We start from the raw sequence: 13,436 nt of genomic DNA, 5'->3' as shown, positions 1-13,436 counted from the left end.
TCCAGCAGTAATGGATGTTTTCAGATATGCAGATCCTGTACAGTATTTGGAGCTACTGCAATTGTTTAGAAATAAAGAAGCCAACAAAAGGGCAATGGGGCAGACTCATCAGATGTTTAGGGCTTTTCCACAGAATTTGAACAGATTCCCAAATCTCTTTGCGCTTTAGTTTCCTGAATACAAGCAGAGAGGCTATTCTTGACCTAGGTCAGGATGAAGTTAATGTTTTAAAAGCTTACTGATCTTTTAATATAGAAAATAAATAGCAATATAGTACTAACAATTAAAATGCAACTAAAACCTTTATACCTACATATACAAATTTATGAGTGTGTGCAGATCAATAATTACCTGGGAAAGCACACACAAGCGCTACGGGTGGTATGTGTGAGGAGCAGCTAAAGCACAGAGGTCTGTAGCAATTTCCAGCAACAGGTCACCAACAACATGGGGTGAATAGTAAAGTAAAGCTCATAAGAGCCAAAAAAGGCAGCTTGATCTGCGCCTCTGGCAGCAACTTGGGGAGTCCAGAAATGTGGGTTCAGTTCCTGCCTCTGCTTCATCACCCTATTAAAGAAATTCTATCTTTTCTTCTACCCACTCCTAGATACTGGGGGGAGCAATTTCACCACTGTCCATTTATATCAGCCTTATGAATAAGAATTACTTCTCATGGGGCAGCCATGCGATGCCCAACTTACCTGTGCACAACTTTAGCCGTGCTCGGGGCAGTCAGAGGGTTCTGTTTTTTTCCCTGCAGCAGTTTGTGAAACAGGGCTTTCAGGTAACTGTACAGAGACCGAGTTAGCTTGTGATCCGGGTGAGAGAGGGAAAAACAAATTTCTCTTCCCCTGTTGCGAAGTCAATCGTTCTCTGACCACACTCTTCCGCGGGGCGGGAGCGGGGGGGACGCTACGGCCGCAAACTCGGGCAAACATCCCACCTCGGGCCGCTCCCGCCGGCCCAAAGCCCCGAGGAGCTGCCTCCCTCGATGGGCGCTTTCGGCTGCGGCCGCCGCTCCGTTTCCCCCCCAGTTCCCCTCCGCTGGAGCCGGGGCGGCTGCCCCGGGCCCCGCCGGGAGAGCGGGAGCCGAGCCCCCGGGCGGCGAGGGGCCGTGGGCGGCCGGGAGGTGCTTCGGCGGCGGCCAGAGGCAGCGGGGCCGGGCGGGGCGGCGGGGGCGGGATCGGGGCGGTGGTGGTGGTGCCGGCTCCTCGCCACGCAGGTTAAGAGCTTGCGTGGGGACCGCGGCGGGAGCAGAGCGAGGAGTGGGGAGCCGAGGCAGCATGGCCCAGCCGCGCTGCCGCTCCGTGCTCATCACCGGCTGCAGCCGCGGCATCGGGCTGGGGCTGGTGCGGGGGCTCGCAGCCGCCAGTCCCTCCCCGGATTTCGTCTTTGCGACCTGTCGATACCCCGAGAAGGCGCAGGTAAGCGGGCCGGGGGGGGGGGGGGGGGGGCGAGGGGGGCGTGCTGCCAGCCCCCTCCGCTCTGGGGGTGCCGGAGCTCTCCGTCCCCAAGCTCCTTTGGAGAGGAGCGTGGCTGGAGGTGCAGCGCGGAGCACGTGTCCTGGCAGTGCTAGCCCGGGGCGGGGAGCGGGGGGGGGAATGGAAAAGGCACTTTTGGAAGCGCAGAACAGGTCGAGCATCTCCACCACCAAGCGCTGGTGTCCCGGCAGCAAGTGCCGGGGGTGGGGTGGGAGCTGGGGGCTGAGCTCGGGCCCGGGCTGGGCGGCCGGCTCGGACAGAGCCGCTGCCCTGCGGGGCTGCGGGGCTAAAGGTGGGATGAGCAGGAGCTCTCGCTCTTCGGCTATTCCTGTGCTCTCCCGAGAGGCGAGCTGGGAGCTGCAGCATCTCCCGCGCTCCTGCCAGCCGCTTCCTCGAGTCCCCGAGTTTCTTGCTGGATTTGCAGCTGGAGATAAGGCTGTCCTGGCCTTCCCCGCAGGGGTAATCCAGCCCCCAGAAGCCTTCCCAGGGAAACCCAGTAAAACTTTCCTTATCTCTTCTACGTGGTGTGTCTGTCTCTTCCCTTTCTCTGCTGGACTTGTAGTAAGTGAGAAGGGCCAAATGAATGATGAATTAAACACTCTTCTTAGTGCCCTTATTGGCTGGGTAGGGAGCAGAGCCTTCTGCTGAAAACATAGTAGCTTTTGTTACATGCTGCTGGTGAATTCACTCGCAGCCCTTTCCCCTTTCAGCCAGCATTCCCACTGCTCCAGCGCTGCAGCAATGTGTTCTTTGGAGTTCTATCCCTGGACTGTTATAAATGACTGTCAGACAAATGAAAGTAACTCCCCAAGCCTTTGGGAGGCAAATCGATAATGAGGGTTATCACTCTGCTCACTTTGTGGCCACTGGTGTCCCCTGTTGCATCTCCAGTCTGATCCTGACCCCCCTCACCAAAGCAGAATGCTGCTGGGGCCGCACTGCAACACACGCAGGTATCGCCCTTTTCCTTTCCTAGGAAAGCTCTAGTGCTCCAGAGCTGCAAGAACCTGAGCTCTCGGATGACCATCTCAAATCCCTGTGTTTTTGCCACAGGCATTCGGTAGGAGAATTGATCACAAAAGCCCTACTTCTGCAGCTCCCCTATTTCAAGCACAGCACAAGGCTGCCTTAACAAAAGGCAAATTGCCTGGCATGGGCTGAGGTAAACAGAGCTTGTATGTCTCTTCTCTTATGGTGGTTTTTATTCTTTTCAGTGCAAACTGTGATCACACCATGCTAGTGATAAACAGAATGTAGCAACTTTTGTTTACTGCTTAGCTACACAAAAACTTTAAAAGATGGTGCTGAGACTCCCCCTTCGAGGCTGGGAGTACAGGCTTGGTCAGGGAACGCCTCCAGCCTGACCACGCGGTTCTCCAGTAGCACTGTGCTGTTCTGTAGGTACTTGCAAAACTGAAGGAAAACGTCTTAATTTTGTTTCTTGTTGTCAAAAAAATCTCTCCATCACAAAGGCACATTTAGGATATTTCTGAATCGAATTGCTGAGAAACAGTCCAGCAAGACTGAAATCTGGTGCACAGACTGCCTTTCAGAGCCACTGGTTCCTGCAGCTTCCCCCCTCAGCCCCCCTTCTGCACTGCATGAGCTCCTGAACAGGTATTCACTACCATTCTGTTTGCTTTTAACTCCTGTTACAAGATCTGGCATTCGTCCCAGATGTATTTCCTGTTAGTGATTGCACAACAGTTCGGTGTAGTAGTGGTACAGGAAACCAGCAGAGACATACGACCTGTTGTTAGATAGAAATCTCCCTGCTTAGTTGTTTGTTCTAAAGCTGCTTTAGCTGGTGCTGAGGGAGGTTCTCTTTTTCACTAATTGGCCCCTGTGTTCAGCAATGATTTCGCATTATAATGGTCTTGGATCAATTACATGGAGAAGCGAAATGGTTCCTTCAATAGGAAGAGCTTCCTAGGAAACATTACACGGGTGTATCTTAACACAACTTGTGAGGGTTTTTACATGGCCAGTACTTAAAAATCTTGAGCAAAAAGGCTGGTAAACCTGCACAAGAAGATGAAATAGCCTTCAAATAGTGCAGTGTGCCTGGGAAGAGGCTGGGTCACTCCTCGCTTGCAGCAGCAGAAACCTGGAAAGGCTGCTGGCACTCATGTAGGCAGGAAGCTGGCCCGGAGCCACATTCCAGTACCCCGAGTGGTGATCCTGCAGGCCACATGGGATGCATCCTAAGCTTTTTTTTTGCTTTTTTTTTTTTTTTTTTTTTTTTTTTTGGTGGGGGACACACACACACAAGATTTGTCCTTGGTGGATCAGGGTGGGTTTTTGTTCTTTGTAAGGACCTCTAGGCCATGTGCTGTGCTTTGGCAGTACATCAATAGAAACCTCTGCAGCCAGCTGAAAGCATATTTCTAACAGATGGGTTTGGAAACTCCACAAGGGAGGGAAATCTTTACCAAAGGTATTGTAGTCTCACTAGTATTATCTGACCCATCTGCAATGCATGAAGTTGGCACAAAACTTTGTGACCTTCTGAGGTGTGTTTCCACCACGCTGCTAGTCCTTCTGGCTGGCAGAGGGGCAAGCACCGACGTGCTGGAGCCTCTAGCAATGGGACTCAGCACCATATACAACTATCTCAAAGCTTGGATCCAACTTGGCAATGTTGCTTGAGTGTGGTATGGTAAGGAAAGGCAAAGGTTCAGTGATTTTTTTTTTTTTTTTTTTTTCCCCAGAGAGAAAACTTTGCCTTCACTGACTTTCCAGTCAAATCTTGAAAACCCAGAGTTCAGGTTCCTGCACTCCATAGGCTGGCACCGCAGACTTGTCTTAGTGCATATGAAAGGGCTCTGCCCATCTAAGACCTGTTTGTTGACCATGCAGACTGAGCTGTAAAGTTGAGTGACTTGTTCTTTCTCTGCACACCTGAGGTGTCAGTGCTTGTTTTTTCTCTTGACAGTGATTCAAGCGGTCTAATTTTGTTTCCTCCCGCTTTGCTTTGTGATACGTGACCGTATGAAAAATCTTGCTTAATATGAGTGCGCTGACCGCCCAATTCTTCTCTGGGATTACAGGATGAATTTGGAGAACAGCAACTTCAGACAGTTCTCTTAAATTCTGCTCTCATCTGGTTTGGTAGATTAGCATTTTCCTGCTGCAGAATGCAGAGAGGGGAAGAAGGATGGGAAGAGCTTAAATCAAAAGCCTTTTAAAAATAACCTTCCAGTTTTTAGAGGAAAAGTGATTAAATATGCTTAGCTACTGGCAAATTCAGCACCCATTTTGGGGACAATAGTCAGCAGCAATTCCCAGGTAGCTGAGAGTTATCCCGAGAATCTCTTGGCAGAGTATGCTGTTGTTACAGAGATGACTGCATACTTTGGAGTTCTCCAAACAACGGACAGACAAGAGCCCCTAAGGACCTGACTTTAGAAAGAGATGCCGGAGAACAGTCTGACTCTGCTTTCCTCTGCTTCCTACAGAAAGCAGCCCATCTCCCGTAACTTGCTAACCCTGGGATAATGCTGAACAGCTGCAAGCTTTTGCATGTGAGTCTGTGCTGGCAGAAGTTGTAATAACTTGAGTTCTTGTGTTGAATAGCTCCTAGGTGGCCTCCACAGAACATTTGCCTAACAAATGGCCTTTAGATCACATGATAACATGCAGCAGGCCTGCAGGCACATCTAGATAACCGCTGCCCCTCCTTGAAAAGTACCCTACTAGACTCCTTCAGCCACACTTTGATTCTGATCTGCCTTTGCTTGGGCTGCTCCAGCAATGGAAGAGAGTGGAAGCAGTTACAAATCTTTTGCAAAACAATCCTGACGTCCTGTCTTTGCGCTCCAGATGGACAAAACCACAGTACAGTTATTATGAGGCACCCTGTATGGCTCATGAACCCATCTGTAATTCTTCCCCCACCTCCTGCTTTTCTTTCTTGCTCTTTCTTACCCCGTCCTGCTTCCCCATAAAAGGGGAAAAAAACTCTGGCCTCAAGCCTAGGACTACACCTAATGATGGTGTAGCCCCTGTAGTCTGTCCTCTGACTCGCTGAGGTCTGGAAGGAAGAGATGGCTTTCTGGGGAAGTGAGGTAGCTGAAGGGATGCAAACAGCCACGGTGTAACTGTGTTCACAGTGCTCCCTGAACTCAGCGCAGCTCTCCTGGGCTGTGCGGAGAGCTGAATGTGGGACCTCAGGACAGGAGCATCTCTTGTTCCTCCTGCTTTCCACGCAAGCCCAAGTTTGTTCCCAGGTGAACAAGAAAGTGTTCAGTCCCTCGCTGCTCAAGAGTCCTCTGCGGGGCTCTGGAAGGCTTCCAGGGCTTAATGTGCTGGTTCCCTTCCTCTGAAGTAGGAGATAGTGTTACTAACAGTGCTGTGTCTGTTCCCTTGTCAGACACAGAGCTCTCACTGAAGTGCTTCTGCACACTGCCTCTGTCAGGTTTTGGTTTTGTTTTTTTTTTTCTCTGCTACATGCCACGTGGTCTGCTATTGGGAAGACCAGCTGGGCAATCTCTGGAGCAGTGCTCTAGCAAGGTAGGTGTGTTACATCAGGCAAAGGGGGCTTTCTTGAAGACTTTCTAATTTTGGGTTATTGCAGTGTTGGGTTTTTTTCTGCACTTACAGCATTAAGGGCTGGCTCTTCTTGAGTCAGAGAGGACTGTGGATTTGGGGCGGTCTGCAGCAGCTTGGTGTAAGCTATTACACAATCAAACAGTAAGTTGGCTGTACATTGTGATACTGAATAGCCTGTCTGAGAGACATGGGCAAATATGTTACATCTCTGACTTTGTCCTGAGTGCAAGCAGGATGATGTGAAAGGATACCCAAGCTGCCTTTGCCTGACAAAGCTGTCTACAGGCTATATTAGTTTGGCTTGATTGCTTCCAACTGGCCTAGTAAATCTTGCTAAAAGACAAAGACAACATAACTTTCCTGGTTGAAATCTAGCAATAAATATCCTGTGTACTGATGAATCCGTATCTGGAGACTTGAATGCCAGAGGATCTTGTTTAAATTGGAGTAGGCTGACTTTGTTAATCGTAATTAAAATCGGCAAGCTGGAAACAACAGATGCTAATCAGAGTTTAAATTTTTCTTGGAATCCCTAGGAGATGATTCTCAGGGGTAACTATTGAGGTGCGGAGCACTTCTAGAGCTACTATGCTGAACACAGTATTCGGGGGGTTGTGTTGTGGGGTTTTGTCGGTTTTCTTTGTCTTGTTTGTTTTAAAATTGGCTATCACAGTACTCGAACTAAAAATGACTTAGCCTGGGATATGTTGGCTGTACCTACTGTCTTTCAATGAAACCGTGTAAACTGAGAGTAAAATACAAGCTGCGCTTCGAACAGCAGTGCCAGTGAGCTCACTTGTTCTGGTGTACACACTGCCATCATGGGCTGCGCTGGCCCTGTGAGACTGTGCTCCGAGCTCTTGTCTTCCCATGGACTTAACCCATTTGTCCTGGGTGCAGTGCCTCTGCGTTAGCATGCTGACATTAAAAAAGTCAGCACAAGTCTGCTGCTGCAAAAAAAAACACCAGACAACTTCGGTGGTGTAGGTTTGGTTTTTCTGTTGTTTTGTTTTGGTGGAGGTTTTTTTGTTTTGTTTTTAATGGGGGAAGAACAAAGCGTTTGACAGATGACCACAGTGAGTTTCAGGAAAGCTTATCCCTTCAGCGGGGAGACAATAACTAGTATATGCATGCATTGCAGTAATACTTTCAGAGTTCTCTGGACACAGGCGGCTTTTGATCTCTTTAATCAAAACTACTTGAGGTGGGTGAAGCAGCATACATGGCTGGTGGCTTCAAACTGCTGTATCTGATTGCACTGCCATGAACTTGTCTCAGTCCTTCTCTCCACATGTTCCTTCTAGTCACAGCAGGGAAAAGAATAGGCTTTTCTGCATTTTTAGGTTTACTAACTAGATTTTTCAGCTTGTGTTTATATTAGGTGGAGTAACATTCTTGAAGACCAAAGCTGTCTAAGTTAGCTTTGTGCCTGGAAGTTGCTTATGAGAAACTTAAACCACTGAAGTGGGAGTCACTTGTTAACTAAGTAATTAACTAAATGGAAAACCCATTGAATTTTAAATCTGATTTGCATGCAGTAATTGTCATTTTATACTGTTTACGTTCTGGAGAAGGCTTAATGCTACAGTGTTTGTAGTTCTTAATTGAACATATTGCTTACTCATTTCAGAAGCCTCCCAGTTGCTGTCACAACACAAAACATCTCTGGCCTTTCAGCAAAAGTTAGTAGCTTGTTTCTGTCAGAGAGTAAAGCAATCTGACTATAAATAAATGAATAAACCTTGAGAAGCCAGAACACTTCTGGAGTTTATTATCAAGTAAGTGATGCTGTCAAACTAAAGTCCAGTAGATGGTCCAAAGCCACATAATTATTGCAGGCCTTGACATGGCAGAACTATTTCTGACTATCAGTAAACAAGATAGCATGTTCTGGGCCTTTAATCTGTTGAAACCTGTCCCATTAAGCCCTATCCAAGGAAAGGAATGTCTTCTGATTTTGTGCTTCTGACTTCTTCCCCATCCTTCCCCCTCCCCTTAATAGCCTTAACTGCAGTTGTAGACTGTCCTCAGTGGGAGAACAAATTTTCTAAACAAGCCTGAAGAGAATCCTGCAGAGTATGAACTGAGATAAAAGATGTAATATATTATAGTTTTGACAGAGGACATGAAGTCCCTAAGTGTCTCCAAGTGGCAAAGAAGTACTCTTTCAAAATCAGCCCTCCTGACCTCTATTCCCAAAGGGTTCCTAAAGAATTGGATTTGCTTGAGCTGGAACATTTGGCCAGGGTTGCTCAGTCTCCTAAACGTGGCTGGGAGTATGTAATCCATCTGTTACATTTGGCCACACTTCCCACTTGGCTACATGGCACAGAAACCTCAGTATTCCAGCTGGGCCTATAAATCCAATTTGGACACCTTTTGTCCAGCACCGTCACCAGTATAGTACTGATTTTCTCCAAGAACACTAGTCATTCCTCTACTGAGAGGTAGTAGACAGGTGACTGAATTACAGCTCTCTAGCAGAGAGAGAATTGTTCTTGTGGACAGTTGTTGTGTATGTAACAACTTCATGTGTGCTTTACCTTCAGTTACAAGAATTGAAGCTAATGAGTGCTGAGAAACAGAATTTCCACAAGAAAATTGCTAGGAAACTTCTCCTGCAAACAGTAATTCCAAATAGCTTTTCTTAGGCATTCCCATTGCCCTGAACTGATGTCTAGCACTAGCTGAGCTTCAGGAGAATTTTCCTTTTCTTACGGAAGGGGGAATTACTGGCTTGGAATGCAGTCTGAGCACCAGGTCTGCTGTGGAACTGGCAGTGGTAGTCACTTGATGGAAGACCTTTGGTTCCCCTGCAAACACAGCCTCAAGTTGTACACACTGAGGACTAACTCTGTAATCTGGCCCGCTGGTATCTTAACTAGGCAGGTGAAGAGTCCAGTTTCTTGGAGAAGCTGATCTTGCTTTCAGGAAAGCTGCTCAGGAGGATGGAAAACAAAGTAGTATCACTGCCTTCAGTTCAATTACGAAAATAAATGGCAGTTACAGTTCTGGAGGTGCAGATCTCAAATTGTTTTATGTAATAGCCATGGAGATATATATATCTCCCTATACTTACCTGTATCTATATATATAAAAAAGATAACCCAAAGAATTTCTTCTTCCTAGGAACTCCAGCAGCTTAGCAAGCAATACAGCAATATCAAGCTCCTCCAACTGGGTGAGTAAAGGGCTTGTACAGAAGTATGTTCAACTAAATCAGGTGAGTGCATCTTAAGAAACTGGTCTCCTGGGTGATCAATAACTGTACATGAACTCTAGCAGCTGAAAACAATCACCCTTATCTTAAGATAACACTGGGGAAACATACTTCATGTAGTTTTCTGTGCATTGTCACCTCTGTGTGCTACGTGAATGTCCCCATTCAGACCAATGCCTTACCTTTGGTTTAGGATGTGTTGTATAGCGACAGACCAGTTCACTGTGGCTATTCTTGGCTCCTCTGCACAGATGTGGTCTGTGAAAACAGCATCAAGAAAGTAGTCAAGGAGGTGGAAGAAATCGTGGGAGACAAAGGTTTGAACTGCCTCATTAACAATGCTGGCATCAATGTACTTGCTTCCTTGGAAGAAGTCACAGCAGAGACAATGCTCACCATTTATGAAACCAATACAGTTGCCCAGCTGATGGTCACCAAGGTAGGAATTGGGAGGAATGTGCTTAATCTATGGTACTGTAAGATGATTTTCCACTAGTGATCTGGACATGTAACCCAAGTGTTTGTCACCTTGGGACTGCACAGATACAGGTCTGATATCTAACTGCATGCCTAGAGAGCAGCAAGAGATCCTTTCTATCAAGGATCTTCCTCTTTATTTAAATCCATCTGGTATAAGGTCAGTTTAGTGAACAGGCTGGGCTACGAGGTGGGCAGAAGAGACTGAAGGTCCTTGCTACTTACAGCTGGCTGTTATAGAAAGGTTTCCTATGGTCAGCTTGTCTGGGGAGCCATCACCATTCTGTGCCAGTGGCAGGGAGTTTTACTGCAGTTCTTCATACGGCAGAACCTGAGAGCCTGGCTTGCCTCGAATGGTCTAAGAGCAAGTTGACCAAATTAAAACAAACTCTTGTTTTCACAGGCATTTCTACCCCTTCTGAGGAAGGCAGCCCAGTTGAGCACAGGAATGGGCTGCCATAGAGCTGCAATTATCAATATGTCCTCTCTTGCTGCCTCCATGCAACTCGTCCAGGCAAATGAGATGTTCCTCAAGGTCTACCCTTACAGGATAGCAAAGGTTTGTAGGCTTCCCTGGGCTGTGCTCACCGGGTGAGGGCCGGTTGTGAGTCAAGGACCACTCTGAGCTTAAGACGATGATGTGAGGTGTGCAGCATGTCCTTGGACAGGCTGACACAGGAACTGTTCTTGTTCTTCATGTGTGTGGAAATGGGATCTGTGGAAGCTGTACATCTGGAGCAAGCATGCCCACTTTTTAAGAACAGGATCAGGAGTGCTCCATCACTACTCTGATGTACATCCATTTCAGAGGGACTTGGCATTCAGGGAAGAACTGATGCCATCAAGCATGTGTCTTATCAGCTGTGTTCCTCTTCAGGATATATACATGATAATGCTAGTTAGCGAGAGGTAGAGTTTTAAGTTTGTTACATCCCGAGACTGAGTTTGTATGAATAGTCAAGATTAGACATACAGTTTCTCCTACACCGCCTACTCATAAGCTGTCAATATACTTGTTTTCCATGTTCAGAATTAAAAAACTGAATGTTTGTGTACTGATTATTGCAGAAAAACAGAGTCCTTATGTCAATATTATCTTCCCCACAGCTCCTTAGGGATTTCAAATGCTACTTTATCTTCCTTCATAACTTAGTTTCATCTTTGGGCAGTGACCTTATGGCAACAGAGCTTTCACAATGCTTCTTTTAAGAGATATTTCTGAGAATGAGGCCTCACTAAGTCTGGATAAATTACTGTGACACTGTTACTGCCCCTTCTTTTGTCAAGAGACAGCATGGTGGAAGGGAAGTGCCAATTAGCTTGGCTTAAGGTCTCGCTCAAGGTCTGTAAAACTAGCACACTAATAGATGGTTTCCACTCTTGTAGACTGCACTGAATATGATCACCAGGTGTCTTGCTGCAGACTTGAAATCGGATGGAATTCTCTGTATTTCTCTGCATCCAGGATGGCTTCAGACAGACATGGGTGGAAACATGGTAAGTGACAGCTCTCTGAAAATGTCAAAGTATGACTCCCTTGTCCCAACCGTTGAGCAAGAACCCACTGTACAGTATACACTTCCATGTGTTGCAGAGGCACACTATGAAACATGAAAATACATCCCACTTGATTCTTGTAACTCCTTAAATGCATTTGATTCTCTTCTGTAGGATATTCTTAATAATAATCTAAGCTTGATTTGCTTTAGGCTCCCATGCAGGTGCAAGAGGCTATCCCAGGTATTCTCTCTGTTCTGGACCGTCTTGGTGAAAAAGAAAATGGTTCCTTCCTGGACTGGCAAGGGGAAACTCTACCATGGTAGAAGTGCACAGTATAGTACAGAAACAGCATGTCAGTCACTATTTAACTTGTGCCACTAATGTCTGTGTCTCTAGGGTTTTCTTACACGCTAGTCGAAATAGCCAGTCTGATATCCAGCCTCTCTCTAGGTGTATTTGAAAAGTGAGACGGCTGACTATTCTACTTGGTATTGCTACTGCTCTGTTCTAATGCTTCCTGCAAATACTACTGTGCCCTTAGTGATGGGCATCTCCTGGAACCATGTGAAATAGATTTAAAACTGCATGTTGAATCCAGGGGCTGGTTCCTCTTCACTTCCAAAACCAAAGTGGGCCTCACTCTCTGCAGAAGTAAATGAGCTGACCTCAGAGTAAGGCCAGTATAGGCTGTCAGATTCCAGTACATTCAATCTGCTGGAGAAATGTCTCTGGAAAAGATCCTTTGGTTTCATTCAATCCTAACTGAGCCACGGCTGAAATTACCCAGCTCTAAAATAGGTGAATTTGGTACTTCTGTAAATTCCTCCGCAACCTCTGAGTGTTCCCAGACACTTGCTTTGTTCCCAGTGGGTGACTAACATTCTGATATGGGGGTAGGAATGTTGTTTTGTACATAAACTTCTGAAGTGTCTTCAATAAAGTCTTGTTTAAACAAATAGCCTGTTTACTGAACTACTTCCATTTATTTCTCTGTATGTAGCTTTCTCTTCCCTGACCAGAGAACTGTGCTTCTACCTTGCAGGAAGAAACTTGAACCATTCCTGTCTCCTTTTGGCTAGATGGGTTTAACATGGTGGGGTGTACCTGAAACTGAGGCAGACCCTTGTTCTGGTCTGAAATACTAAAAGCAGCAAGTGAAAAGATCTCTGTGTTCTGGCTGAGGTAGGGATAAAAGCAAAAAGTTCTTTGAAGTCTGGGATTGGCTTCAACATTGCTCCCTCATGCCAGCTGATGCGGCACTTTCATGCTGTGCCAAGGCAGTGGGTTCCTGTACCAAGTAAGAAAAACGAACCAACAGCCGGGTAAGTGGGAGAGGCAGGTGTGGCTGTTCCTGGGCAGCAGCCACAGCAAGACCTGCCCTCGGCTGTAGCGGAGGGTGTGGGAGCACCCGGTGTCTCGCTGCCTTCTGTGGTCCCCACACGGGCAGGAGTATGAAGTTGCACGCTAACAACTGCTCATTACGCCATGCTTCTGTGATAAAAAGAAAACACAGGGCTTTGTGATGAGCTGAAAGCCACTGGCTTCCCATCTCAAACTGGCTGTGGGATCAGCACAAATCTGATAGTTGAGGGGCAAGCTCACTAGGTGAACTGTTTACTTTGAATCAGATGTTGGATGCTGGGTGGGGGAAATGGAGTTGGCGTGCGTTCTGCAGCCCTCTGCGGGGAGCGCTGATGGAAACAGTCCCTGCTCCGTGAGATGGGGGTAGCAGGAGAAAAACAGACGGCTGCAGGCGAGGAGAGGGCCTGTTTGCAAAAGACTGGAAAGCGCTTCACTTCCCGGCATGCACCGAAGCGGCTGGAGGCCACTGCCCGAGGCCTCGCTCCCGCCTGACCCGCTGTGAGGGCGCAGCGGGGGCCTGCGCCGCCTCCTCCGGCCGTGCCGCGGGCGAGTACCTTCACCCCACCAAACGCCCGCCCATGGCAAACCCTCCTCACGCTTTGCCGGGACAACCACCCTCTCCCGGAGCTCGCTTCCCACTCAGGGCCGGTTGCTAAAGGCGGCGGACCCCGGGCCAGGCCGCGGGGCAGGAGGAGACGGGAAATGGCGGGCGGGCGGGGGGGAGGAACGACAGCAGCGGCGGCAGCGCGGCCGGGCTTCACGGCGCATGCGTGGCCGCGCCGGCGGACGCCGATAGGGGGTGCCGCGCTGGGTGTTGGGGCGCCGGAAGTTCCGGCGGGAGGGGA

The 13,436-nt window shown here is 47.9% G+C and overlaps 1 protein-coding gene across 2 annotated transcripts; it reads left to right on the top strand.

Annotated features, from left to right (window-relative positions):
• Positions 1 to 1,178: 1,178 nt before the first annotated feature.
• Positions 1,179 to 12,185, top strand: LOC104356999 (C-factor). Of its 2 annotated transcripts, none has more exons than XM_042794987.1 (6): positions 1,179 to 1,424; positions 9,162 to 9,213; positions 9,504 to 9,691; positions 10,133 to 10,288; positions 11,116 to 11,226; positions 11,439 to 12,185. In XM_042794987.1, exons 1-6 carry the CDS (start codon positions 1,284 to 1,286, stop codon positions 11,550 to 11,552), a joined length of 762 nt encoding a protein of 253 aa, XP_042650921.1. In that variant the 5' UTR covers positions 1,179 to 1,283; the 3' UTR covers positions 11,553 to 12,185. The 2 variants fall into 2 exon arrangements, with proteins under 2 accessions (XP_042650921.1, XP_042650920.1); XM_042794986.1 differs by lacking the exon at positions 1,179 to 1,424 and adding an exon at positions 5,628 to 5,993.
• The last annotated feature ends 1,251 nt before the right edge of the window (positions 12,186 to 13,436 follow it).

This window comes from Tyto alba, unplaced genomic scaffold, assembly GCF_018691265.1.
Source record: "Tyto alba isolate M040663 unplaced genomic scaffold, T.alba_DEE_v4.0 Super-Scaffold_20000042, whole genome shotgun sequence".
Lineage (NCBI taxonomy): Eukaryota > Metazoa > Chordata > Aves > Strigiformes > Tytonidae > Tyto > Tyto alba.
Note: the sequence above shows the minus strand (reverse complement) of the source record. Positions and strands in the feature narration are given on the sequence as shown.

Bases quoted from the DNA above. Each gene is read 5' to 3' on its own strand.
- LOC104356999 (XM_042794986.1), top strand. From the start codon at position 5,784: ATGTGCTGGTTCCCTTCCTCTGAAGTAGGAGATAGTGTTACTAACAGT. The intron at 9,692-10,132 runs GTAGGAATTGGG...TTGTTTTCACAG, and splicing joins CCCAGCTGATGGTCACCAAG to GCATTTCTACCCCTTCTGAG. The intron at 11,227-11,438 runs GTAAGTGACAGC...GATTTGCTTTAG, and splicing joins CAGACATGGGTGGAAACATG to GCTCCCATGCAGGTGCAAGA.